Here is a 26136-nt window from a genome sequence, read left to right as displayed (position 1 = left end):
CATCTTGCAGATGTAGACATGATTACCTTCACAGACCTGTGAATGTATATGCAGTTTTTATTTACAGGGTATCATACAGGACTTAACTGTACTGCAGCAATATCAAAACAAATGGACAGAGGACGTCAGTTTACAAGTTGTATTTGGAGAGAAAGGCATTAATCTGAGCCATTACACCTGTTCCTTGTAGCTTGGTTTAAACACAAACAGACACAGGATACGTTCACATCCTTCACTGTTCTGGATGCCTACAGCCTTTTGGTGGTTGGGCCAGGTTAGTGCAGTCCAGCTGGATCTGTCACCCTTCCTCACAGAAAAGCCTATAAATGGCTCTGGCACAGCAATAGAGCCTTTTCAAATGTACTGGATTCTCCAAAACAGCACAGCCTGACACACTAGTCAAAACTAATTTTCACTTGTAGGTTATGCTGTGACAACTAACCTAACAAACGCAGACAGTGACATATAGCCATAATAATTCGATGACTAATGTTGTGACTTGGCAATACATTTTTGATAAAGGAAATGGGAAATTTCGCTCCACCAAAATACATAAACCAGCTTTCCTTCTGAGGAAACCCTCCTAAAGGAGTCTTGAGCCGGTGACGGTGAATTGAAAACTTAAAGATAGCCTAACAGCACCATCTAGTGGAGAAATCCGACAGGGACGTTTTTACGAGTAAGGCAACCTGCAGAGCCAAACCTCTAGGATGTATATAGTTGTTTTAGGCTGTGAATAGAAAGTTATTATCATTTATCTATTTTTATTAAGATATATGAATAGCAACGAAGCTAGTTTGCTTCTTAATTATCTAACTGTTTATATGTACGGTTAGTAAATGCCGAGGTTTATCACAAGTGCGACAACGCGAGCACGGCCACGAGGTGAGCTGCCATCGCCTGATGCGCGTGAGACGGTAGAGTCGATTCCCGCATGCGCAATGCGCTCTGGCTTCCCTGCTTCCAGGAGATTGGGAGAAGAAGATGCGGCTGAGCGGCCGGCACGGACCGACTGCTTAACGGGCAAACCTTAGTCATAGGTTTCCACTTGCCTTTTCTTTTGTTAGTTTCTTGCCAAATTTGCTGCTTGATGTCGAATTTGAACAGGAGCAGCGAATGAACTGATAAGCTGTAAGGGCAGAAGAAGAAGAGGGGGAGCGAAACAGTTACTGACAGGAGTTGGGCATCATATTGCCACCGGATGTCATTATACGCTTTTAAATATCGAGGACGTAAGTAAATGCATCTTTAAAAACTATTGCATGAGTTTTAAGTGTTATTGTAATGCGGTTTTGAGTATACTTTGTTCTTGTGAGTTTATTATACATGAAAATTAAACATTTGAGCTTTAATTTTGGAGTTACTTAGAGAGGGGACGAGCCTTTTGTACACCAGAAATAATGTATTTAACGCTGGCGGATGAAGAATCACATTTCTATGGCTTGCAAGCTACAAAGAACTATAGTATCAGCCCTCAGTGCCTTTCAGCTACCACCTGTTACCACCATCCGAATAAAGCTGACTGGAGTAAATCACTTGTTGGACCCCTTTTAAAATAAAAAGGGCGATGTGTTTATTCTTTTAAATCCCCATCATTGCAAAAATGACAGTATCACTGCTGTGCAGTGTGCAGGTTGTATTGTCTGTTTTCCTTTCTTTCTTTCTTTTTATTTTTTGCGTATGTCATAGCACATATAGGCAGATAACCATCCGGCAGGCTGTCAAATGGTTGGGCATTTGTTCTTAGGCCTACATCTAAGCTCGTTGATCAATTGAATGTAAGCCTCTTGAGCGGTCAGGGCGAAACCTGCTGACACATGCGCCCCAGTCTTTTTGTTCTTGCACAGACCCGGTTAACCCTCTCTTATCTGATCTCCCTCCGCGGCCCTCTGCTGCTCAACTAAACCCTGGACCCTGGATTGGATGTGATGCATCCTGCAAATAAAGTTATCCTGATAAAGCTATGAGCAACTCTGTGCTCAACACTCAACACTTTCCTTCCACTGAGCGCTCACTGGTGGGCAGTAGTTACTGTACACTTAGCAATTAATTATTTAAAGGGCAGCTGATCTGACGCATAGGATTAATTATAGATTAATATAGAGACACCTGCTCCCAGCTCTCAAGTGGATAAAAAGGGTTTGTTATGTAATGCTGCCTTATCAAAGGGGTGCAAATCGCCCTCTGCATTATTACTGTCTCATATGTGTGCGTTTTTTATTTGTGTGCCCATTATTACTCAGTATCCTCCATCCATTTTCCTGTAGTTATCTGTAACTGATGGGAGTGCCCAGCAATCATAATAATCAACTTCCTGTGGAGGTTTGTGGTGAATAGGTGACTAATGTGCACTTTCAATGGAGAAAAGAGTGAAAAGAAAAAACTTCATCATGCATTTATCATAACATGCATTTAACATATTATTTGAGCTGTTGAAATGTTTGACTTTAGTCCAGACATCGTTTACCAATACAGTGTAACTCTAGCTGATTTTGATATTCTGCTCTTCTCTCTCTCTCTCCACCACAGTGTAATCTAGACCAAAGGCAGAGCCATGGAGGTTGTAACGCATCTTGTGAATGACACTGTAGAGTTTTACAAATGGAGCCTTACTATAGCAGGTAAGCTAGGATCTCTTGCTTGGAAACAACACGCAATAGGAGCTTTCACTACATACGCACATCTGTGGGGTGGCAACATGGTTTGTTCAACAGTGGCTGCATAATCATAATAATGGATTATTATAACTTCACCAAAAGTGATCGATGTCTCTTGTTTTCATCATCATGCAGTCGTGTGTATGTGTAGATGTGCTTGCTGATGGTATATGGAGTGAACAGAAAACTGCAAAAGTAAACATACTTGATGCTTTGCAAGTGTGTTTACAGCTACGTGCGTGTATCAAGTGAAAGAGGAACTGCAAAACTAAACTTGTCAGCTTATTTTTGAGCCGGGAAGAGTATTTTCACCTTCAACTTACATCCTCTGTACTGTTTTTATAGAGCTAATAAATGAATGCCAAACTATAACTTCTGTAGCTTGTGTTCTTAGTAAAAAATAAATAATAAAATTAATAAAGATTATGAGGGTTTGTGGATCAACTTTACAACATATGTTTATTAATGCTTCAGTTGAATCTATCCTGATATTTACAGCTGTAACTTGTGTTTTTCTTCCCCACCCTTAAAATTAACTGTAACCCCTTTACCATCAGACAAGAGGGTTCAGCACTGGCCCATGATGTCCTCTCCCTTCCCTACTCTGGCTATCAGCTGCCTGTACTTGATCTTCCTGTGGGCAGGACCTAAATACATGCAAGATCGCCAGCCCTACACACTCAGGAAGACCCTCATAGTCTACAACTTCAGCATGGTGGTCCTCAACTTCTACATCGCCAAAGAGGTGAGTGCCATTGTAGCCTTTGAAGGACCGATCATAGCTTAAAGTGGAGGTACTAGATGCTTAAAAGAGCCACGATATGGTGCTTGGCAGATTCTGGGCAGAATCTAAATTGAAAATACATTTTTTGTCCATCAAACTTACAAACAAACATAAAAAAATACTTTACAAAGCACTATATATTTTGTATATACATGAAATATACCTTAGAGCTTATTAAAGGAAATGGATGTATGACACAGATTCTGCAGGTCTGTGAATTCAGTTTCCAGCTTTAAAGATTGTGGATCTAATCAAATGAACATTTTATTTCTTTCCCTAATAAAGAGAAAATATTTCAACTTAATCTTACTGTCAAATAACCATTATTTGCACAAGTCAGAAGCGGCTGCAGTATTTTGTGGCTACCTTTTTTGATGTTAGCAATAATGCTCATATAACATGTTTGCAGTGAAGCCCACAGCATGAACATCTGTCACTGAATGCACCAAATAACAGCATTTCAGTCCGCTCAGAGTTTTCAAAACTCTTACCTGAGGGGGTTTAATGTAGCTTCCTTGATCACCCATTTTCTCTGGTAACTCCATTACGTGGATGGAACTGCCTTTACTCCCTACTAGAAGAACCTGGAGGGCAGCCAGTAAGATTAGTGTGGAAACCTTTGTATTGAATAAATAAAGACATTTTTAATTTGGTGCGTCATATATCCAGTCAACTAGAAGCATAAGACGTAGGAGAAATTCGATTTTTGGATATACATATTTTTTAACTGTCTATGTGACTTTAAATGAGTAGGCATCATATTTAGTGATTTACATTACCAAAGTCTTGTATTGCATACATGGCAATGCATCTGCAAAACATGTTCAATTCTACAAGAAAAGAAAGTGGGGAGATTCACGTGAATTATAGGAGCACATAGGCTCTTTCACTAATTTGATCTTTTTGAGTCAAATTTGTGTCTGCTTACATTCTTCATGTATTTTTGGATAAACTGAAGGTCCTATCTGCACAGAATCTCATGTTCAGTCCTGCTCTCTGTGTGCTGTTAATGTTTTAGCAGTGCTTACGTGAAAAAGGGTAATTGAACAGGAGTGACTTGCAGTAGTTGTCGGTCTCTCCAGATCACAGGCAGGATCTGTTGTTCTGCTCTCATCCTTGTTCCGACTTTGTGTCCTCTCATCAGCTCCTACTAGCCTCCAGAGCAGCCGGGTACAGCTACCTCTGTCAGCCTGTAAACTACTCGAATGATGTCAATGAAGTCAGGGTAGGTTCCCACGCACGCACAGACATCTAAAAAGCAATCTGTGAACATCCTTCGCACACAGTTTACCTCTGCACTGGACATAGTTAGGGTAAAATAACATTAATATGACACTTTTTAGTATGACAATTTTTTTACTACTTTTACTAATCTTTTGTAAAGCAGTGGGGCTGCAGTATTGACACAGGAAAGAAGAGCCACATTTCTTGACTGTACATATATCACTATAAGCATGAAGGAGAGCGAGGGCTGAGAGATACTGTATATTTCTAATGATTTCAGCACAAAGAGGGTTTGGCTCAACACTCAGAGGGGCGGGACCAGTCAGTCTCACCACCCTTAAGCTCCGCCCCATCTCCACCTTTAGGCTTCACGCTTTCATGATGGCCTTAAGGATAAGAGATGCCAGAGCAAGATGGCTTAGAGAGCAACCTTGTGTGCTGTGTGTCACAAGGGGAGTAATTTGTACTGCGACAGAGTTGAATAGGATAACAGAGAGAGAGATTTTGACATGCTGTGTTAGTATAAAGGAGTTACTAAAAATATTTGATTTGCTGATCTCTCCAAAGATCCTCAGTTGCTACATTTTTCTGTCATCTAAAGATTTTCTATTAGTACAAAGGAAACTCAGGCAAAGAATCTGCTTCATTATTTGTGTACTAGGAAGAATACCACGCTAGAGATCACCACTAAAGAAATATTAATATATATTGTACCAATAACTATGTAAATATATAATTTACATAGTTTACAATAATGTTATTTTATGTGGGATTCTGATGTTGTCTACAGTTGCCATTGGCTTTGTTTACAGTGATCTTAACTCCATGTAATCATTATTTGCAGAACATTTGTTACCAGCAATGTTTCACTGAAGAAACCTTCAGAAAAGGAATCAGAAACAGGCTGTAAATAGTTAAATATGACCTACATAGGACCTTAACCTCCTCCGGAGGTCTTGTTTAGGATGCAAGGGATGTAACAGGTCTGTGTTGAGAAGAGTGAAATATAAGATGCAAAAAAGTCAGAGAAGTCAAATGTAATGTCCCATGCATTGTCTCAAAAGGTTTATTGACTTATGTGACGGATTCACCTCGGTGTGCTGTGATAATTCACCTTGCCTCATTTTATATCTTTAGATAGCCTCGGCTCTTTGGTGGTACTACATCTCCAAAGGAGTGGAGTTCCTGGACACTGTCTTTTTCATACTGAGGAAGAAGTTCAACCAAGTCAGCTTCCTCCACGTCTACCATCACTGCACCATGTTCATCCTCTGGTGGATTGGAATCAAATGGGTTCCCGGTGGACAATGTGAGTCAAAGAATCAGACTAGAGCTTGTCTTTGTACTTGGAGCTGGAAAATAGGCACATTACGGCTGTTTAGTAATAACACAGCCACCATCACCTCTGATATAAATGTAACTGTTTCCACAGCATTTTTTGGTGCAACCATCAACTCTTCCATCCACGTCCTCATGTACGGGTACTATGGCTTGGCTGCCTTGGGACCTCAGATGCAGAAGTACCTCTGGTGGAAGAAATACCTCACCATTATCCAGATGGTAAGTGGCACCTTTAGGGATGCATCATATATCAAATAACTTGACGTTATTGATTGCGAAAGTTTAGCCAACAGTTTTTTATGCTAACATGGTGTGATTGGTGTTTTTTGCCTCTCCGAATTACCTGAGCTAATTGTGAGGACAATGAAACACACTTTGGGTTTCACTTGCCTCAGAGTGATTATTAGTGACAATGGTTATCATCTAAAGATCCACTGATCTGCTAATATGTGAAGCCCCTAGATATAGTTTGCACCTTCATCCAGTTATAATAAAGTTTACGCAGAAACGCAGAGCTTATGAAGCTAATAATGAATTGCTATAAATGTGCTACAAATGAGCGCTTAATTAATTTTTTGCTTGTATTTAATTAACTATATCTGAATTTGTTGAACTCTTACAGACTTAATTAGACCTTTCCATCAGCAATGAGTCTTTTGAAGTCTGCCACATTTATGACTGAAAATTGGTTGACAGTGTATTCTTTATTCCACACATAGGGAATATTAATAAGATAGGATAAGACAAGATGACCTTTATTAGTCCCACGTGTGGGAAATTTGTTTTGTTACAGCAGTGGACAGTGCAAAGTTGCATAGAAAAATTAGAGAAAAAACACTGGAATAATATATCTATGAGATACTGTACACAATAATAAAATACTATATACAATCGAATAAAATAGAATACAAATGCTAGATACAATTGATTATAATACAACGATGCCAGAAAAGAGTATTGCACTTAGTGTTATTGCTATTGCACATGTGTGGATGTGTGTGTTTGATCAGTTGAAGTCTTTGTTGTGGAGTCTGACAGCAGTAGGGAGGAAAGACCTGCGAAATCTCTCCGTCCCACATCGTGGGTGCCACAGCCTGCCACTGAAGGAGGCAGGCAGGTTTTAATATAATGTTATATTAAAAAATCAACTTTTAAATCTGTAACTATATTTTCCTCTTAGATCTTCACATTTTAAAGATTAATACAATTGGGTATCATATCAGTATGAAACATTATTTAATTGTTATAAACTTTTAATATAGTGATAATAGGCTTTTAGGAAATGTTATTAGCATTGATTCTAGAGGTTCCATGGTGTAGTAGCGAACACATTAGTCTAGCACAAGGTGGATCCCTGGTTTGATACTGCGAAGAGATGCAATCTCAGGGGATCACAGGCTAGTCCCAGGTCCCAAGACTGGATAAATTGGAGGGTTGCATCAGGAAAAGCATCCGATGTAGAATTTGTGCCAAATCAGATATGCTGATTCATCCACCGTGGTGAACCACTGGGATTAAACTTGGGAACAGGAGTGAAGTCAGCCCTCTGAAACAGCTGTATGCATGAGAAACACAAATATGTAGGTTTTAGTGTTAAGAAGTTAATCTGACAGATCTTCGTTTGTTACTGATTTCTGCCTGTTTCAGTGATAGCTCTGATTTTAGTTGGTAGTTGTATATTCAAAAATTCAGACTGCTTCTTCTGTGTCTTTTTAATCTTTTTTTCTTACATACTCACCAGATCCAGTTCCACGTAACCATCGGCCACGCTGGCCACTCCCTCTACACCGGCTGTCCGTTCCCCTGCTGGATGCAGTGGGCTCTGATTGGCTACGCCGTCACCTTTATCATCCTCTTCGCCAACTTCTACTACCACGCTTATCGACGCAAGCCTGCCTTTTCTCGGAAAGGAGGGAAGCCCATAACAAACGGCTCCTCTGTGGTGGCTAACGGTCATAGCAAAGTGGAGGAAGAGGAGGAGGACGATGAGGAGGACAACGGAAAGAGGCAAAAGAAAGGAAGAGCGAAAAGGGAGTAAAGCAGGAAACGGGGCTTGCTTTGCGAAAAGCAGACAGTTATTTTATAGGCCAGAGAAAGAGGGAGGGGAGGGGAGGGGAGGGGAGGGATAAACAGAGTTCAAACCAGACGATCATCCCTGCAAATAAAGTGGATGGATGTGATTAGGGACCAACTTGATGAAGTGAATGGTTAGCAGTGTGTGTTCACTGGGTGTGTCTGTAAATGGTTCTGGTTTTGAGGGGACGAGAGTGTCGGTTGTCTCCATGACAGCTTTCTTTTGTAATTAAATCCAGATAAGAAAAGAAAATTGCTGTTCGTGTAGGCCCACCCCCCCGTTCCTCTGTCCAGCTCTGTTTTGGACCATAGTAGGACCAAAATATTAAAGGAACCGCATCCTGCTCAGCATCCACTTACTTTCAACCGGAATCCACCTCCAACTTTTGTACTCTGGATTCCAGTACTGTTTAAAAGCTTAATAGTGTTTAATAAGCTAAATTAATTTATTTTCTAGTGCTTTCAATGAGTATCAATTCATTTGGGGCAGGGATAGCTCAGTAGGTAAAGTGGTCGCCCCATGATCGGAAGGTCGGCGGTTCGAATCCACTTAACGGCTACCCTGAGGTACCCCTGAGCAAGGTACCGTCCCTACACACTGCTCCCTGGGCGCCTGCTTAGTGGGCTGCCCACTGCTTCACTGAGTGAATGGGTCAAATGCAGAGAAAAACAAGTAATTTCCCCATGGGGATCAATAAAGTATCCATTATTATTATTATTTAAACTGTTAACAAGGGGAAAAAACATTCAAAACTCTGATCTTTCTTTTTTTTTCTTTTTTGGTTTGGGGGGTAATCATTGTTTACAAATACTTAGTTTACCTTAACATGGCTAGCAAAGAAACAAAAAAACATGTCTCTACATTATCTGCCATCAACTCTTTGCAGTCAGCTGCACCATCTACCAGACTTCAAATTTCACTGTCTTCTCTGATTTTATTTACCTGTGCTGCACTTACAGAGTGATACACTATTTTCTTTATGTGCTTTGTGGATTAAAAACCTGGTTTTAAATACTTTTGAGGGGGGCGGTGAAATTGTAGGTTTTTTTTTATAGAGTCACGCTAATTTATGATTATCTTTGTTATAATACACATTTCTGTGGGTCGTTCTTTCTTTTTGCTGTGCAATGTAGCTGAGGTGCAAGAATAAGAGATTGATGTACAGCTCAGTATTGTCTCACTGCCACGTAGAACGGACGGGGAAAGTCGTCTTGAGAAGAGCTTCGTCTTTTTTTTTTTAAGGAAAAGGATTGTCTTATTAAAACAGAAGTGACACAGCTTTCCCTGGCTGCACATATAACTGAAATAAAGACAATGTCAGCACCCCATAGGTTGCGTTTGTGTGTCTTTGTGCTAGTTTTGGCATTAGCGTCTGTGCATTCAGCTGCAAATCATCTGCTAAACTACCAGAAGCTAGTCTTCCCATCCTCCAACTTTCTCCCTTTGTCCTACTTACTTCATCTCTCCTATTTCCATCTGTACAATGGAAAGAGCTCTTATAGGTGAGTGTGTGTGACAGAGAGAGAGATAGGCAGAGGTAGGATGTGTGTTTGGCCTGCTCAGACAGATCTGCCCTAATCTTTGGGGGCAAATTGGCTTTAGCTCCAAAAGAGCTTATTTCCACGTCACTCCATAGGTTACTCAGGAAAGCGGGTCACTGAAAGAGAAGCCTTCACTAATCTGCCACCAGGTTGCTACTGCAACTCTCAAACTGCGTGGATTAGTTCATATTTGGCCTTGAAAATAGTTGATTTACAATGTGAACCATGTGTATTTAACAACTTCAAGATATTTGAAAAGAAATAGTAAATTCATCAGCCTGAATTATAACTCTGCCATTCTTGTGACACTGCATGATCTTTCCACACACTCACATTAATTTTTTTCATCATCCTGTAACAAGCAAACTACAGCCCACTCTTCTTTCGCCACACCATGAGTCACTAATGGCATCTATTCAATTATTTAGCCCCTATCATTTTCCTCGTCCATGCCTTTTCCTGTGTCCCGCAGCCTCTGCTCATTCTCAGGCCGTCATTTGTGGCTGCATGTCTGGAAAGTCAATTGCAATTCTTTTGCATCCTTTGTTGTATTTTTGCAAGTTCTCTTTATTTCCTCACATAATTTTCCCACATTCTTATCCCTCCTTCCTAGCATACATGCCCTACTCCTAAACTCCTACTTTCTTATAATGGTATACCTGTGGCTATTTTTATCTTTTTTTTTTTCCACTGATGTCGTTAGCAAGGAGGTGGAAGGTTGTAGATGTGAATGATAGATTGGGTGAGATGATTGAGAGGAAGTAAATTTGTCCTCCTTGGGGACACAGAAGGATCTAAGCCAGCGACTAATAGGATTGCAGAATTGCCAAGGCTTTTCTATCAAAGGCATTTAGCACAGGACACTATAACCTGCATGCTTGCTGCTGTTGCTGCAGGAAGCAGAAAAAACATGTATGCACATGCATAAAATTGACCACTATTGCTACAGTTTGATGTGGAACTTAAAACATATGCATTCATAAAAACACACTGCTGCTTCCTGAATGTCTTCTTTCCTTTTGTGGCACACACAAACCTTTACACAAAGACAATAGAAGTTGTAGCTGGGAGACCCAAGTGGGCCAGTTTGCTGGAAGGGTGAAGGGTCAGTTTTCCGGAGGGGGTTAAATCCTTGCAAACCTGACCTGGGTCTTACTCATCTCATTAGCAATTATATTACTAAGGAGCTCATTCTAGCTGAACAGAGAGTGGAAACAGTCAGCGTTTTACTGGCTCTCTCTCTCTATCTGTGAGGCAGATTACCCTCTGGGCTTCTGCATAGGCAGTTTTGTGTATGTAGAGCACCCTCTGTTGGGCCACGGTTATATTTCTTGATTATTTAGAGGTGAGAGGATGAGCCCAATGATACAAACCTGTTAAAAATGTAAATATAAACCAAATAAAATGCTGTGCAAGGAAGTTAAACTTCAATTCAGAACAGTTTAAAACCAGTGAGAGAGTAAAATGCACAGCCAGTGCGGTTAATTTTCAGCAATTCAGGAATTCAGCTCATGTTTGAGCATTTTCTCCTTGTTTCCTTCCCTTAAAAATGGCTTCTTGGCAGTCACACTTTCACTGAGACCATTTCTGATTAACCTTAAGTGAACAGTCAGGTCTTTACTGGATTGTTTCTTATTTCTTAAGTACATGACCTTCAGATATTGTTCATCTTCTGCTGTTATTTTTAGGCCTGCCACTTTTTCTTTTTAACTCCTGACTTTAATCAGTTTCTTGAAAATTTTCAAGCACAACTGCGCACCATGAAGAGATATAGCAAGTGTTTGCCAAATAGTTCTTTGGGAATCACTTTGTTGGTGCAAAAGTATAATTTTATGTCCGTTAAATGTGGTTATCATTGGCACTTTTCACAGATTCAACTAAGCAAATGGGAACAACTTCTGTGTTTTTGCAATGGGCTGCTAGCAATAAGTGCCTAAAGATACAATTTTAGCTTTTTGGAGGCAAAATAAAAGGAAATTATGGGTTGACTGAGACTTTTACACAATACTGCAAGTAAAAAGGAGTAATAAATAACAGCAGGACTGGATGTGTCAGGAATCCTTTGCAGCTGGACCCACTGGAGGATTACACCAGCCCTTTCAGCAAACTGGAGCCCCAGAAATCGATGCCTGTTTCAGTATCAGTGAAGTGGACTGTATTCAAACCAACCAAGAGTAGTCTATTTCTTACATTCTTGTTAACATTGTGCAACATATTGTAGTACAACAATATAATGCTCTGAATATGAGACAGAGGAAGAGAGTGGGATATGTCTATAAGCACGAGGCTGTCGGGAGAGGCTGTTTTACTTCCTGTTCTGACGTCCACCATAACGTTTACGCCCCCGTGCCCCTGCCCTGCAGTGCCTGGTGGTACCCCGTGTCAGCGTCTCCTCTCTCAGAGGTCCGCGGTAAGGATTCAGCCACTATGTAAAATTCTAAATAAATGTTAAAACGCATTTGTTTTATTATTGTTTTTAATACTTTTACAGAGTCGTGGCACCGCTCATGTGTTCCCCGCCCTCACTGGCTGTGCGTAAAGCTTTCGGGTCATATGCATATGGTTTGGGATGAGAGGATAGGGGCGCTGACAGCAGCGGCACAATAGCGACATCTAGTGGCTCACTGGAGGCAACTTTGAACTTTTAGAGTTTTTATGAATGTTTTGCTCATGTTTCAGTCAGGCTAAGATTTTTAGAAAATCCTTCTGTAGGGCTGCTTCGTTTTTCATCTATAAAAGCACGCAAATGCAGCGTGTGCGTGGAGTTTACTTGAGGTGGAAAAAATGAAGCCGACCGTGAGCGGCGCTGCAGATCCTTCTTCCACAGCACCGGCAGACAACAACGCAGGCAGGAGGAGGAGGCAGCACCGGGCTCCCTCGCCGGCTACAGCCCAGGAGGGGGCATTAAAGATTGTTCCCAGACACCCGGGCAGCTCCAGGCCTCCTGATCGTGCACGGAGAAGCGGGGATCTTGGGTTGAGGGACAGCCTGAGCACCGCAGACAGAAGGGAGAGGGAGCCCGAGAGCCGCGGAGGGGCAGCTGTTCACCCGGATGGTGCTGAAGCTGAGCTTGTCAGACCAAACAGGGCGGATGCTGTCGAGGAAGATCCGGCAGATTTCCCTGTACCGACTCTAGGCTCTGCCTTAACCCGCTTTAAAGGTGACTCCACACAGCCTTTGTTTTCCGGCAGAGCTTATTCGCTGAAAGAAAAGGAGAGGAAGCCAGCTGAGAGAAGCGGACACGGGAAGAGAACCGACGTGTCCGCGGCCTGTGGAGCGGGCCTCGGTTTGGGTCTGTGGAAAGGGCGATGCTTACAGGCTGAGCTGATTCACTTCCACCTGCAGAAGAGACTCAAGAGGAGGGGAGCCAAGATGCAAGCCAAAGCGGACAGCACTGGGACGTCGGAGACCGCCGTGGAAGAGCCGGAGCGGGCTGCAGAGGCGACAGAGGCGGGGTCCGTGACACAGCAGGACCAGGCCCTGGAGGAGGAGATGGAGAGGCTGCTGGAGGAAAACGAAGATCTCAAGGTTTGATAGACTTTAACAAAAACATTTTTTTAAATAAAATTAAAATACTTTAAAATACATAATCTCACCTAACCTGAATTGTAGGCCAATGCTAAAGAGGTGAAATCATATTAGAATGACACAATTCAGAAACGTCTTAATTGTCATGAAATGACAGATAGCATATGGGGTCGATTATGTTTGTAGGACAGGCTCTCTGTCTTCAGTGAAAACGCATTCGCTATTGTAACTGTATATCGATCCTGATGCTATTGATTAATACGGATCGATTATATCTTGTGTTTAGAAGGGACTACCCACAATGCCACAGCTGGAATTCATATGTTTGCAATGTTGCATTTATATATCCCTGAAATGAACTGTGGAGTAATAAAGATGATCAGACTCACATCTGGAAAATGATTTTTTTTCAGGTTGTATATTTTAACCTGAACCTGAAAATCTGTAATACGTCTGGAGCTACTAGTCAGACTCTGAATCAATAAAATCTCCTGTTTTCGAAGTATATACACCTCCTGCTGTCAGTGTGACACATGTAGCAATCACATCTTCTGTCTGCTATGATTCTGCTAGTGTGAGATTGAAGAAATGAGGGCTGAGATGGACGAGATGCGAGACACTTTCTATGAAGAAGACACTTGCCAGCTCCAGGAAATGAGGCGTGAGCTAGAGAGAGCCAATAAAAACTGCAGAATCCTGCAGTATCGTCTGCGGAAGGCTGAGAGGAAGAGGCTGCGCTACGCCCAGACAGGAGAGATCGATGAAGAGTTGCTCAGGAGTCTGGAGCAGGACCTAAAGGTAGGGGAGGGGAGGAGATGACTCTGTGTGTTAAGGTTAATATGTTATGTATGGGAGGTTTTAATGTAGGCTAATACGAACCATCACGTTAGTTCAATTATTATGCATTTTACAGCAGCAAAAATCAAGTATAACAGATTATTAGTTATTTCTCCAAAACAGCAGGTTCAGGTTATGATTATTACAGGTAGCAAAGGATGTGTCTGTGAGGCTCCACCATGAGCTGGAAAAAGTGGAGGAGAAACGCACTAAGACGGAGGAGGAGAACGAAAAGCTGAGACAGAAGCTCATAGAGGTGGAAGTGACCAAACAAGCCCTGCAGAATGAACTAGAAAAAACCAAAGAGGTGTGTAAACGCTTCCCCACATCCATCACCATATATCAGAGGAGCATTAAATGTAATGTGTCATAAATGTCCACATATATGAATATTAAATGATCGACCAGCAACTTCATTAGGTAATACCTGAGTTGAACTTCAGCAGGTCGCATTGATCATTCACCGAGTTACTCCCACGTGATTGGCTGAACAGATATTTGCTTTAATCAGCAGTTGAGTGGGTATACTTAACAAAGTGGCCAGTAAGTGTACGCATACAAGTATACTCATAAATACATTAAGAAGTCATAATTTAATTTCAATTGCAATGTCCTCTTATAGTCTCAAAAGAGAAGAGGAAGCAAGGACGTCCAGAAGAGTGACAAGAAAGCAGCACAGACTCCCACTGAGGTGAGATGCTGTTATGATTAAAAATAATTATTTTATTTTGTGTATATTTATACATTTTTGGCATAAATGCTTACCTTGCCTAAACTGATGCAGATAATTGTTAGGAGGTAGTTCTCTTAGGAAAATGTGCAGTCTCATGTGAACTGATGTGTGAATATTTAGTCCTGTATCAGCTATTTTTAAACATGCACTTCAGCCTGGAGACAGCCTGCCCATGTATTGAGCAGTCAGGCCAAAGAATAAACAGCTTTTACCCTGCAAACTCTCAGGGTCCAACCTGAGATTTTGCGTATGAGCTTCTGTGATATCCTGTTGTGTCAAATGTTTGGCTTTTCACTTCCAGCTACAAAGTTTTAGTGAAAGCTGAGGGTTTGCAGAGCTGGAGCAATTTTGTTAGACTTATTACATGCCAAGAATCCGCTGAGTCCGACGAGAGATAACCGTCTGGCTCAGAAAGACTGTGGCTAAAAAATCTGCTCTTCACTTTAATCTTAAGTCTTAGGTCTCAATGCAGAAACCAGCCTTCTTAACAATTTAACAAATTCAATGCACTTGAGTGTATACAGTTTGTGTTTTAGGAGGACAATGAGGACCTGAAGTGCCAACTAGCTTTCATCAAAGAGGAGGCTGTGCTTATGAGGAAGAAAACAGCCAAGATTGACAAGGAGAAGGACCGGCTAGAGCAAGAGCTGCAGAAATACCGCTCGTTCTATGGAGAACTTGACAGTACCCACCCAAAAGGGGAGGCTGGGGGGCCACCCACCACGCGTGAGTCAGAGCTGAAGCTACGCCTTCGGCTGGTGGAGGAGGAAGCCAACATCCTCGGGAGAAAGATAGTTGAGTTAGAGGTAAGAGCAGACTGTGTGAAATTTCTGAATGAAAGATCATGTGATTTTTGCACCCGTCTCCCTTTTTCCTTACAGGTTGAGAACCGTGGCTTGAGGGCTGAGCTTGATGACCTCCGTGGAGAAGGAGAGAGCGGTGGAGGCTCGGGTTGTGGAGCGACAGGTGGGCCGGGCGCAGGCCGAGGCCTGGGGGATGATCTGACAGAGCTCAGACAACAGCTACAGCTGGTGGAGGACGAGGCAGAGCTCCTGAGGAGAAACCTGGCTGATGCTGAGGAACAGAACAAGAGGGTGACAGCTGAGCTGAACAAGTTACGCTTTAAAGCTGGCACTCATGAAGGAGGTGCCAGGCATGGAGGAGGAGGAGGAGTTACAGGAGGAGCAGGCATTGATGGAGCAAAGGCAGAAGCCCTCCAGGAGGAGCTGAAAGCTGCAAGACTGCAGATTAATGATCTAAGTGGCAAGGTAAGAAAGGCGTTAAACACTGACATAATATAAGATGCTGATCCATGTAATTCATTTAATGCTTTTATAATTAGTGTAAATATATGCATTTAGGTATTAATTAGTAACTCATTCCCAAGACTGAGAGTCCACAAACACAATTCCCTAACAGTCTGTGGTTCCAAATACGTGTGTTGCCATCGGGGAAGGTACTCTAAGAGTACCCTCTCATCTCTTCTTTCCTCTCTTTTTTAGCTTTCATTTATTGGCTACTATAAATATTGATGCTGATAGATCTGCAAACATTTAAAATCAGTCGATAGTATCAGCCTGCTTGGTAAATCAGTTGGGTTTTTGTTATGATCTGCAGCAGCAGATTTTGTGGAGCAGAGAGTGAGGACCTATTTGCAGACAATGTAAGCAGGAACAGAACTATAACAAAAGGCGAGCAGATTATTCGGGCTGATTGGCAAAACAGTACAAAATAAGGAAACTGAACTGAAATCTAAACTGGGAAAGACACTAGAACATGGGAAGCACTGGAAACATAAGCTGTGTCTCAATTTAGGGGCTACTTTAGCCGCGCTCCTAATCCATTGCCGCACATGAAAACTATTTTTATATTATTATAAAAATATTTGAAATACTAATTTAATTAATACAGTATTGCAAAGAGTAATAAAAATAATATTACAACAAAGTAGCTGTCGCCATTGTTGGAAACTGGAATTGGCTGGGCCGCGCTATGAATTCTGGGATAGGTTGGGCCACGAAGGATAGTCCCGACCTATCCTTCAAATTCAGGGAAATGAACGACGCATTTGTCGGCCGCATTTGGAGCAGCCTTCGAATTGGGACAGCCTTCATTGCATTGCTGTGACGTAATTGGCCTTCAAATGCGGCCTCCGAAGGATGCAGCCCCTGAATTGAGACTCAGCCATAGAACCTGAGAGACACAGGGGAAGACAGACAGACACTCAGACAAAGGACTGAGACAATACGTACACTGAGAGGTGATCAGGGAAGTGGAAACACATGGGAACACAGCAGGAACAAATTAGACATAACGAGATAGGGAAAGCAAAACTGACACAATGAACATGAGACAAGGACTATCAAAATAAGACAGGAAGTAGCACGAACACAAAAACTCAAGAGACTCAAGACATACAGAGAGATGTAGGGTGAGAGATACAGAGCGAGGGAAAGACAAGACAGTTTTACATGCACCTTTCACAGTTCTGCATAACTTTAAGTGGGTAAAATAACTGAACAGTTTTTACAACAGGGGAAAATTGCCCATAAAGTCCCAAATCATTTTTTGTGCCAGGGTGTAACATGTTCGATCCTGCTGCAAAGCCTGGTATTTTAACATTGCAGCCTATGAGGATTGACTTGCTTTTGGAACCAGCCTGCAATTTATAGTTTTATCTGTCCACCCCAGAGGTCACTGCTTCGCCAAAACATCTTAAAACAGTTCATCTCTCTCCGCCTCTTCCCATCAGGTTATGCAGCTGCAGTATGAGAACCGAGTGCTCCTCTCCAACATGCAACGCTACGATCTGGCTTCTCATCTCTCCCTGCGGCCGAGCCCACGGGACAGCGATGCAGAGAGCGATGCCGGTGGCACGACGAGTGGTCGCCGAGAGAGCGACGAGGACTCCACCTCATCCCGCCTGCTCCCTCCTCACCGCAAACGCGAGGGTCCTGTTGGTGGGGAAAGTGACTCAGATGAGGTGAGAAACAATAACGGCAGCAGTCGCTGCTTGACGCCCACCCGGGGCCTCTACACCCCTACTGGGCCAGAGGGCGCCGCCTCCTCCGCCTTATCCCGCTTCCTGCCTGGTGGCCGGTGCACCCTGCGTGAGCGGCAGCAGATGATAGACATCCGCGTGGAAGCAGAGAGGCTCGTTCGCACCATTGATAGGCTCATCGCCGATACTGCGGCCATCATCTCGGAGGCGAGGGTCTACGTTTCAAATGGCGACTTAATGTTCGGGAGGTCCGGCGAGGAGGGTGGGGAAGAAGATGGGAGCAGAATCAGGGAACATGAGCTGCTATATCGCATTAACGCCCAGATGAAAGCCTTTCGTAAGGAACTGCAGGCCTTCATAGACAGACTGGAAGTGCCGAAGCTAGAGGACAGGGAGTCAGAGGAGCCGCTGTCGGTGAGAATAGAACTGAAATATCTCATGTGAGCACGTAAAATATCCTCGAGAGTTAACTGTATTTCTTCCTTTTTCTCTCTTTATCCATACTCCCGTGTTTCTCATCTGTCGGTTTGCCGCTCCTCCCTCTCCCAGATGTTCCAGCCAATCATTTTACTCATCCTCATACTCGTGTTATTCTCATCCCTCTCTTACGCCACCATCTTCAAGCTCGTCTTTCTTTTCACTCTTTTCTTTGTTCTGTGATGCACACCTCCCTTTAACACACGTCATCCTTTGGTTTGTTTTCCCTCCGTTGATTTTTTTTCTTTCCATCCCCGCATCATTTGTTGCCAAGGTAACCGACAGCACAGTAAAAGCTCAGCACTTACCGAGGTTGCACTCACATTGGAGGAAGTGTGGCCAGCTTCAGCACTGGAATCTGCATTATCATCACGCATCGCCATCTGCATAAGACGCTCGAGACGGTAAGTTACAGACAGGTTACACATTGCAGATAGCGAGTGGAACTCTAACATAATAATGCTTAATTTTAAGCCTTAGTGATGTTTAAACGGTTAAATTGCAAAAATAATAATAATAATAATTCACGCCCCTAAGTTGTCATAAATAGGAAAATTTGTCTTACAGAGAACAAAATTGTTTTCAACTGGACTGTAAAAATGTCTATTTCTGCTAAATGCAATTAAGCATTTTAATGAAGCGGACAGCGGGGATGTAGTTTCAGTCTCAGATGGCCATCTGAGGAGCTGCAACTCCTCGTAGGCTTCATTTGTAAGCACTGGAAGTGTCCACGGGGTTAAAAACAGCCACCTCAGAGACTTATTGTAGTACAAACTTGCAGCACGACAGACATCATCAAAGAGTCCAGTTATATAATATGTCCTGTGTGTGTGTTTGTGTGTGTGGACATTTTAAGATGTGTGCCTGTTTGAATCATAATAATAAATAGTCCAGTTTTTTTGTAGTTCATTCCTCACTGTGCGGGTAATAGCTGTGGATTTAAAGCCAACGGAGATATGTTGGCATATTTGTGTGGAACTTGTTTAAGCCAAAATGAAAGTTTGGTCATATAGGTTTTATTCTGACTGGATGCAATCTGAACCACTTAGTGCTACTTAGTACATTAGCTGTTGTAACAGGACTTGACGGCAGCGACATCGTCTTTAATTTGTAGAACAACACTTGCTGTGCCGCCCTGCTGTTGTTGTTGCCTCAAAGTAAAGTAAGGTGAAAGTTTGTTTCTGTCCCACCCCTGAATTCCTGAAGGGCTTAATTATTCATTTGGGAACACAACAGGTGGAAGACTAAGGCTGATTTCACACTGGAAGGAATTCTGATCATCACCATAAGAAGGGGTCAAGGACCCCAAAATTCCCAACAGGGTCTTGATTAGGGGTTGCTATTAGTAATTGATGGCGTGGCAGATGAACAGTAGCAACTGTCTTCAGATGTTCACCACAGCAGAATGAGTCACAGCTTTAGGTTACTCCAGGACATGGATGAGAGTGTGCATATTTTACTTCTTTGCACCATTTGAAGCATAAATAATGTGATACCTCTAGTGAGTGTGTGGCTTGATTGTTAGTTTGAAGTATTTTATATATGTATGTATATATATATATATGTATATATATATATATATTAAAGCTTTAAATATTAAATTTAAAGATTTAATATTAAATATTAAATCTCTACAAATTAGATGTAAATGCTGTATTATTATTTTTATTATTGTTTGTGTGTTGTTGTTGTGTTTTTGTGACTGTCTCCAATAAAGATATTACTCCGTGTGACACATTATTACTCACAGTGTCACACGCACTCATTTGGCATCCCTTGGAAAAATGATTTGCAAGCTGGGCACGGTCACAAGGCAAAATCTGCCCAAGCGTCCGAAAGCAGAGTAGCAACAGAGAAGCTGATTGGTCGAGAGACCGCAGCAGCTGAAATAGCTATGTAAACACTTTCCCCTCTCTCCGCGAGCCCCGGTAATTATAGCAGGGATGCTGGTGACGACAGTTTGTCCCATCGAGACTTCAAATGCTGGAATAAGTTTGACAATATGATATTTGACCTCCGCCCCACGTAAACACCCGGGAGCGGTATAAAGTGTGGGTACCCCGGCTGGAACAGAAGTTGTTTACCCTTTAGCTCAACGCTCCCCGAGGAGGAGGACAAGGGGATCCTTTAAATTCAACCCCTGAGGTTTTTTTTTTTTTTTACGTAACACAGTGGAGGCAAAAGCGAGGGGGGCGCAGCGGAGAGAGGGCAGTTGAAAATAATTGGCGAGCAGGAACGGTTGAAAGGACCGAAGAGACCAGGGACTAGACTGAGGAGTTACACCCGAGGGCAGATATAACTTTTACGTAGAGGTAGGTAAGAAAAGCTGTAAATTACTAAAGTGGGAAACTTTTTTATTTTATTTTATTTAGTTTTAATTATCAACATATACAAAATGAAAATTGAAAAAATAATAACATGATTTTTTTGTTTTCTTTAAAGATTTATTCTGAGTCATGTTCAGTTTGATCATTTTTCTTTTGGCTTAGTGTCGGGCATACTTTCTGTTCCCCTGTGCCTCTCCCCTGTCCACAGGACGTGCAGTCACTTTACTATGCATAGTTACAAGATTATTAATATCTCTACTCTTACATCACAGATGGGAGGGAAGTGGCTGGTAAATTCGGGCATTTTCTACCAGGATACTTGTAATATTGAGTGGCGGCATCATCAACAACAACAACATCAGAGAAGCCTTGCTGTCTCAGTTTACCACAGCAGTTAGGCTCTTGCTCTTGGCTGGTTTTAGGGAACTGGCTCGCCGTCTTGGGTGCATCTGAGGTGTTCCGCAGTTTAATCTCCAGGAGGACGTTTTTAATGTTAAGCCCCACTTAAGAAGCACTGAGCTCAAGTAGGATTTTAAGTGGTTCTTTAAAGGTCAGATGCAGAAGAGATAATGATTTTTTAAACCTTCTTACTAATAGACTCTGTCACAGTTTTGCAATTTTTGTACATTTATGTTTTTTTTAAATTAGCAAATCTTATTGTAATGATTATCAGTATAAACATGATAGGTGGGTGTAGGATATAGGGTGGATAGAGCAAAATGCCTAACAGGTGACATCATGTGTGCACATGGGCACTCTGATTCATGCGTGAAATGTTTTTTCTTTGAAATGCCCGGTCAGGCTGGAGGTCAAACTGACCAAGAGTTGAAACAGATGGCTGTGGCACTGTCGTGTAATAGTTTTGTCTACACGTGCTGCATTGGTAGTTCTAACATGCCTGCAATTATTGGTGAAGAATTCCAAATGCAGCTGTAAATATCTGACCTTCCCGAGGATAGAAGTATTCAAGCCAAACCCAGATGAAAAAGCCTTGACTGAAAAAGTAGAAATGGGTTGATCAGCCTTTTGATTTCAGTGTCAGAAACAAAACCAGATTTTGGGCTACTTTATATAGAAATACATTGAAACACATTGAAATTAATCAACAACGCTTGTTGTCTGTCTTCTATTTCTTTGACTTTTTAGTGTTTCCAGGCCATTAATCCTTCTGCCCCTTGCTTGCAACCCTTTGGTGACCTTTGACCGAAAAGTGAAAGGGGGGGGAAGTCATTTGAAAGAGTGTCTGGCTATTAAGCAGCCTGTCATGGCAGCTATAGATCTGGAGCGAGGGCTTGAGCACAGTGGTTGTGGCTGGGGGCAAGAGAGACCAGAGCTGATGGACAACTTCGACTCGGAGATGCAGGAGTGGGAGGACCAGCTGCAGGACATCCAGAGGAAAATCGAAGAGGTGAGACGTTACATAAACAATGCAGGACTTTTAAATGTACAGACTGTATATAAAATATGGCAGTGGCCACTGTGATGTCACCCGTTAGCTTGTGGACATGCATTTTGAAACCTCAGCTTTAGTATTGTGATCATCGCTGTATTGTTGTGGAGCCAAACTGACCTTTGGCGTCACTAACCATGCTTGCTAGCATTACCAAGGTGCATTAATGAATAATGAAAGGCAAATTTGGACATTTCATGTGACTGGTGGGTTGTACTGGGATCGTGTGCAGTTTTCTTGAAGGTGTATATCAGCTTTTGATAAAACATATTTATTTTTGCTCTACAGTTGTGCAGTTCAACATGGGTCTATGGCAGGGGTGTCAAACTCCAGGCCTCGAGGGCCGGTGTCCTGCAGGTTTTAGATCTCACCCAGGGTCAACACACCTGAATCAAATGATTAGTTCATTAACAGGCTTCTGGAGAACTTCAAGACATGTTGAGGAGGTAATTTAGCCATTTAAATCTGCTGTCTTGGATCAAGGACACATCTAAAACCTGCAGGACACCGGCCCTCGAGGCCTGGAGTTCGACACCTGTGGTCTATGGGGATTAACTTTTGGTCGCAGCCTCAAGTGGTCATTTGAGGAACTGCACCAATCTCAGGTTAAATTTAGCCAAAATTGATCCTTAATCACACATTGCATCAGCACAAACAGTCGATGTATCTACGCAGTGTTAACTGAATAGATACGTGCAGATTTCTACAGACTCTGGGTCAGTGGGTGTAAATTGTACTTACTAATACTACAACCTACTGGTGTGGAAGTGCAAAAGTAAAATTCAGTAGATTGATTTTGTGATAAATGATGGTCTCGATGTTTAATTTAAAGTGGAGTTATTTTGTTTTTGTTGTTGTTTTTTCTTCCCAGAAAGATGTATCAGTTATCTCTCAACATGACCACGTGTGGTACATGTTGTGTTTTCAGTGAGGAGCTTTTGTGGCCCCTAGAGTGTGTGTTAATTGGAGTAACATGTGTGTTTGTGCTCCATAATAAACTGTTGGCAGCACACAAACTGACACAACCTCTTGGCTTTGTTGGAGCAGTGATGCAGACAAATGTTAACAAGCTGATTAAACTGTGATGTGCTGACAGATATGCTGGACACACACACACACTGTCTGAAAAAGGATACCAAAGTATTGCACATTACAAAGATGCAAATTGAAACAGGTGCATGTGTGTAATGGTATTATGAGCTTGTCAGAAATCTAAGTTAGATTTTAAAGTAGTTTTGTAATCATTAATATCGCTGCTTTCCAGCTGTACAATGAAGTTCAGGCCCGCAGAGGAGCAAACGATATCGCCGCTGACAACCAGAAAAATGGCACCCCGTTGGAGTGTGGCCTGGGTCACCATGGCAATGGCCTTTTTGTGCCTGACCATCACAGAGAGAGCCACACTAGAGCTATAACTGTGCCACATCACTATAGTAACGGCTGCAGCTCCAGTGGGTACAGCTACCCTGTGTCTCATCAGAACGGCTACGGTTTCTGCCACGCCAACAGCGTCTCAGAGATTGGCGACCTGCTGCAGGATTATTTGGGGGCAGGGAAACAAATGGGCCGGAAGAACAATGGAGCTCGCCACGTGGTAAGTAGAGGAAATAAATTCTCTTATTTCCCTTCCATGTGCCTCATGTCGTTGGCATTTGCACGCCCGAAGGAACCCGATCAGTAAAAGTATAAGTAGGGCTTTGGTCAGGAGCATATTGATTACAGTTCCCTGTAAGTCTGCTTACACAGACAAGCTGCCAGATAGGGGCTAGTTTCACATTCTGTCCCTGTACCTGACAGCAGTGGAGAAGAAAGCCAACTTGCCAAGTGCAACATGAAAGTACAGTAGATAAGAATAGATTGAGCTATGCTATATCGAGTGGTGGGGTTCAGTTTTGGTAAAGATACAGTAAAGGGTACCTTGCCAATGATCTTCCAGCAAATATAACAGCACAGGGTGATACAGGGTTATTTTTATGTCACTTCTGATCTCTTTCAGCGCTTCAGTGACACAATCAAAGTGAGCCAGGACATCGCTGCATGCCAGGGTGAGATTGAAAGAGGATCTGGAGATAAAAGGTAAGAGGCTGTATGTGTTTTTCATCAACTCTTTATAGTCTGAGAGGATTTTTGTGCCTTGTTTTGAGTTATTTTCTCTGTGCCGAACCAGGCTTGGTAAAGAACAGTTTTTCGGCAGTTTCGAGGAGACTGAAAACAGAAAGAACAGAGTGTCTCACATGAGAAACTCCCCCTGCAGAGAGAGTTCCCCCAACAAAGAAAACTCAGCCAAGCCCCCTCTTGGACAAAGGGATGCTCCTGCGCAAGCACGCTCGCAACTCCAAGGGACTGCAGAATCTCCCGCTCTGGACAGGAAGTCCTTCAGTGCAGGTGTCATGGGTGACAGGAAATGCAGCAGCCCCTCTGTTCTCAGGAAGTTTGGAGCCATGCTGCAGGAGAATGAAGGTAAAATGCTGACAGAATCTGGAGTGGTTACCCATCGGGGGCAAGCTCCAGAAGGAAAGTGTCCCACTCCCAGCTGTCAGCGCAGAACTCTGGGAGCCGCTGCAGTCGCCGGCAGGTTGCCCACCCGCGTGCCTACCCAGAAGTGCCAAACGGATTCTGACGTGCTGACAGCAGAGATAGAGCCCAGCCAAGATCGGGGGTTAGCATTAGACCCTGGAAGGCAGAACTACAAGGATCAAAGAGGAGGGTACAGCAGTTCCAAAGGATCCCAGTCTGGTCCCCAGCAGTCTCAGAGGAGATCACAGGTGGCAGGGAGCCCAAAGATTAGACCCAGAGCTCACAGTGGGGCAGACAGAGATGGAGGACTGGCTCGAGAGAAATCAAGAAAGGCTACAGTGGAGCAAGCGGAGCCCAAAATGGAGCACAGGGTTTCAAGTGCTCCCTCTGTAATCCATAGGGGAATGTTATCAGGACAGGAGTCGACTCGTTATGGCCAGTTGAGGGATGAAGGACTCATTGAACTGCTGGACATGCTGGAGATCCAACACGAGTACAGCTCCAATCCCAGAACAGGATACAAACCCTACAGACAGGAGCCACAACAGGTAGGTAAATTTCTGCTTCTTTTTTTACTATAAATTTGATAAACCTGTAAAAAAAAAAAACTGTAGTACACCCTAACACGCGTACCACTGTGTTTGTAACCAGACAAACCAAGCTGAGTTGTCACCAGCCACGCCTAAGAAGAGCTTCTCTCGCCCTGCACGGCCGGCCAACCAGCGACCTCCTTCCAGATGGGCCAGCCGCACCCCTCCTGCCAGAATCACCGCCCCCTCAGGCCCAATCTACCGCCCACCAAGCCCACTCACTCACCCCCCTAGCCCCATGACCAGAACCCCAAGCCCTGCCATGAAGCACCGGCTTCTTATTTCTTACTCTCTTCCTACTGAGACCGTCATTATGTAATAGTTCCATTCGAACTGAGCTTGTTCCCTTCCTCTTTTTTTGTAAATAATTTCTATCAAACAAGAGCGCTTCGTTTTTGTTGTGAGATAAAACACATCCACTACATTCTCCAGTGCTGCTGTGGCTTTTAAATCCTTCTGTGCCTAAACTTTGCCAACACATCACCATATCGGCTTTGTTGTAATCCTGCATCGTATCTATAAACTTCTTTATTTTATTTTTTTTTGTATTGAATTTCAGGTGTTTTCTGTGTAACGTGACGAAGCATGCAGCCCTGTTTTGAGGGTGCATGCCCGTGTGTTTGATCCTTACGGCTGCTGTATTATCGACCGTTCTCCGTTCTTCCAGCGGCCACTCCTCTAACTGTCAACAACAGTGTGTTGTACTGTATCACATTGTCAAAATATATTTAAGATGTCGAAATAACAGCTGTGACAAATGACTATAATATGCCTTTAATGTCTTTTTTTCTTGGTAATAAATATGACAGTGCTTTGACATAAAGACTCGTCTCTCTCTGCGTTGAAGGACTGCATTGTCTCACTCCATTAATATTGGCTCATATTGCAGGACGTTGCCCGCTGATGCCTGCTGATATCCAATCACAGCATGCCAGTGAGATGGCAGCTCGTCCAGAGCTAGGCGGCTTTGCAACGTGACATAAGCTATTTGAAACAAGCTATGTGATTACTTCCAGCTTCCAGATTGGCATATGACACAGTTTTGATTTGTTGGG

At 42.8% G+C, this 26136-nt stretch overlaps 3 protein-coding genes across 5 annotated transcripts; all 3 read left to right on the top strand.

The window, feature by feature from the left end:
- Positions 1-948: 948 nt before the first annotated feature.
- On the top strand, positions 949-9408 carry LOC147312399 (very long chain fatty acid elongase 4-like). The gene is made up of 7 exons (XM_086263726.1): positions 949-1232; positions 2530-2621; positions 3215-3402; positions 4586-4666; positions 5803-5974; positions 6098-6225; positions 7748-9408. The coding sequence occupies exons 2-7, from the start codon at positions 2555-2557 to the stop codon at positions 8042-8044; spliced, it is 933 nt and encodes a 310-aa protein (XP_086119852.1). The 5' UTR covers positions 949-1232; positions 2530-2554; the 3' UTR covers positions 8045-9408.
- Positions 9409-11910: 2502 nt separating this feature from the next.
- Positions 11911-18601, top strand: LOC147312398 (microtubule cross-linking factor 3-like). Of its 3 annotated transcripts, XM_086263724.1 has the most exons (9): positions 11913-12031; positions 12113-13149; positions 13723-13947; positions 14135-14293; positions 14609-14677; positions 15256-15525; positions 15601-15987; positions 17472-18134; positions 18270-18408. In XM_086263724.1, the coding sequence occupies exons 2-9, from the start codon at positions 12406-12408 to the stop codon at positions 18378-18380; spliced, it is 2628 nt and encodes an 875-aa protein (XP_086119850.1). In that variant the 5' UTR covers positions 11913-12031; positions 12113-12405; the 3' UTR covers positions 18381-18408. The 3 variants fall into 3 exon arrangements, with proteins under 3 accessions (XP_086119848.1, XP_086119850.1, XP_086119849.1); XM_086263722.1 differs by lacking the exon at positions 18270-18408 and adding an exon at positions 18472-18601 and having other exon boundaries at positions 11911-12031; positions 15256-15987; XM_086263723.1 differs by lacking the exon at positions 18270-18408 and adding an exon at positions 18472-18601 and having other exon boundaries at positions 12024-13149; positions 15256-15987.
- Positions 18602-21788: 3187 nt separating this feature from the next.
- On the top strand, positions 21789-25904 carry LOC147312397 (uncharacterized). Its single transcript, XM_086263725.1, has 5 exons — positions 21789-21932; positions 23239-23568; positions 23971-24050; positions 24142-25039; positions 25143-25904. The coding sequence occupies exons 1-5, from the start codon at positions 21789-21791 to the stop codon at positions 25398-25400; spliced, it is 1710 nt and encodes a 569-aa protein (XP_086119851.1). The 3' UTR covers positions 25401-25904.
- The last annotated feature ends 232 nt before the right edge of the window (positions 25905-26136 follow it).

The sequence above is a fragment of the Aulonocara sp. 'chitande type north' Nkhata Bay genome, linkage group LG15 (assembly GCF_057382095.1).
Source record: "Aulonocara sp. 'chitande type north' Nkhata Bay isolate Kocher_YH1m ecotype deep benthic linkage group LG15, A_spYH_male_GT1.1, whole genome shotgun sequence".
NCBI lineage: Eukaryota > Metazoa > Chordata > Actinopteri > Cichliformes > Cichlidae > Aulonocara > Aulonocara sp. 'chitande type north' Nkhata Bay.
The sequence above is the reverse complement of the archived record's forward strand: the minus strand, read 5'-3'. Positions and strand labels throughout refer to the sequence as shown.

Excerpts from the sequence above, each read along its gene's own strand:
- LOC147312399 (XM_086263726.1), top strand. The coding sequence starts at position 2,555 with ATGGAGGTTGTAACGCATCTTGTGAATGACACTGTAGAGTTTTACAAA. Across the intron at positions 3,403-4,585 it reads ACTTCTACATCGCCAAAGAG|CTCCTACTAGCCTCCAGAGC; the intron begins GTGAGTGCCATT and ends TCCTCTCATCAG. Across the intron at positions 6,226-7,747 it reads ACCTCACCATTATCCAGATG|ATCCAGTTCCACGTAACCAT; the intron begins GTAAGTGGCACC and ends CATACTCACCAG.
- LOC147312398 (XM_086263722.1), top strand. The coding sequence starts at position 12,406 with ATGAAGCCGACCGTGAGCGGCGCTGCAGATCCTTCTTCCACAGCACCG. Across the intron at positions 13,150-13,722 it reads AGGAAAACGAAGATCTCAAG|TGTGAGATTGAAGAAATGAG; the intron begins GTTTGATAGACT and ends TGATTCTGCTAG. Across the intron at positions 18,135-18,471 it reads AGTCAGAGGAGCCGCTGTCG|GTAACCGACAGCACAGTAAA; the intron begins GTGAGAATAGAA and ends TTTGTTGCCAAG.
- LOC147312397 (XM_086263725.1), top strand. The coding sequence starts at position 21,789 with ATGGCAGCTATAGATCTGGAGCGAGGGCTTGAGCACAGTGGTTGTGGC. Across the intron at positions 21,933-23,238 it reads TCCAGAGGAAAATCGAAGAG|CTGTACAATGAAGTTCAGGC; the intron begins GTGAGACGTTAC and ends GCTGCTTTCCAG. Across the intron at positions 25,040-25,142 it reads ACAGACAGGAGCCACAACAG|ACAAACCAAGCTGAGTTGTC; the intron begins GTAGGTAAATTT and ends GTTTGTAACCAG.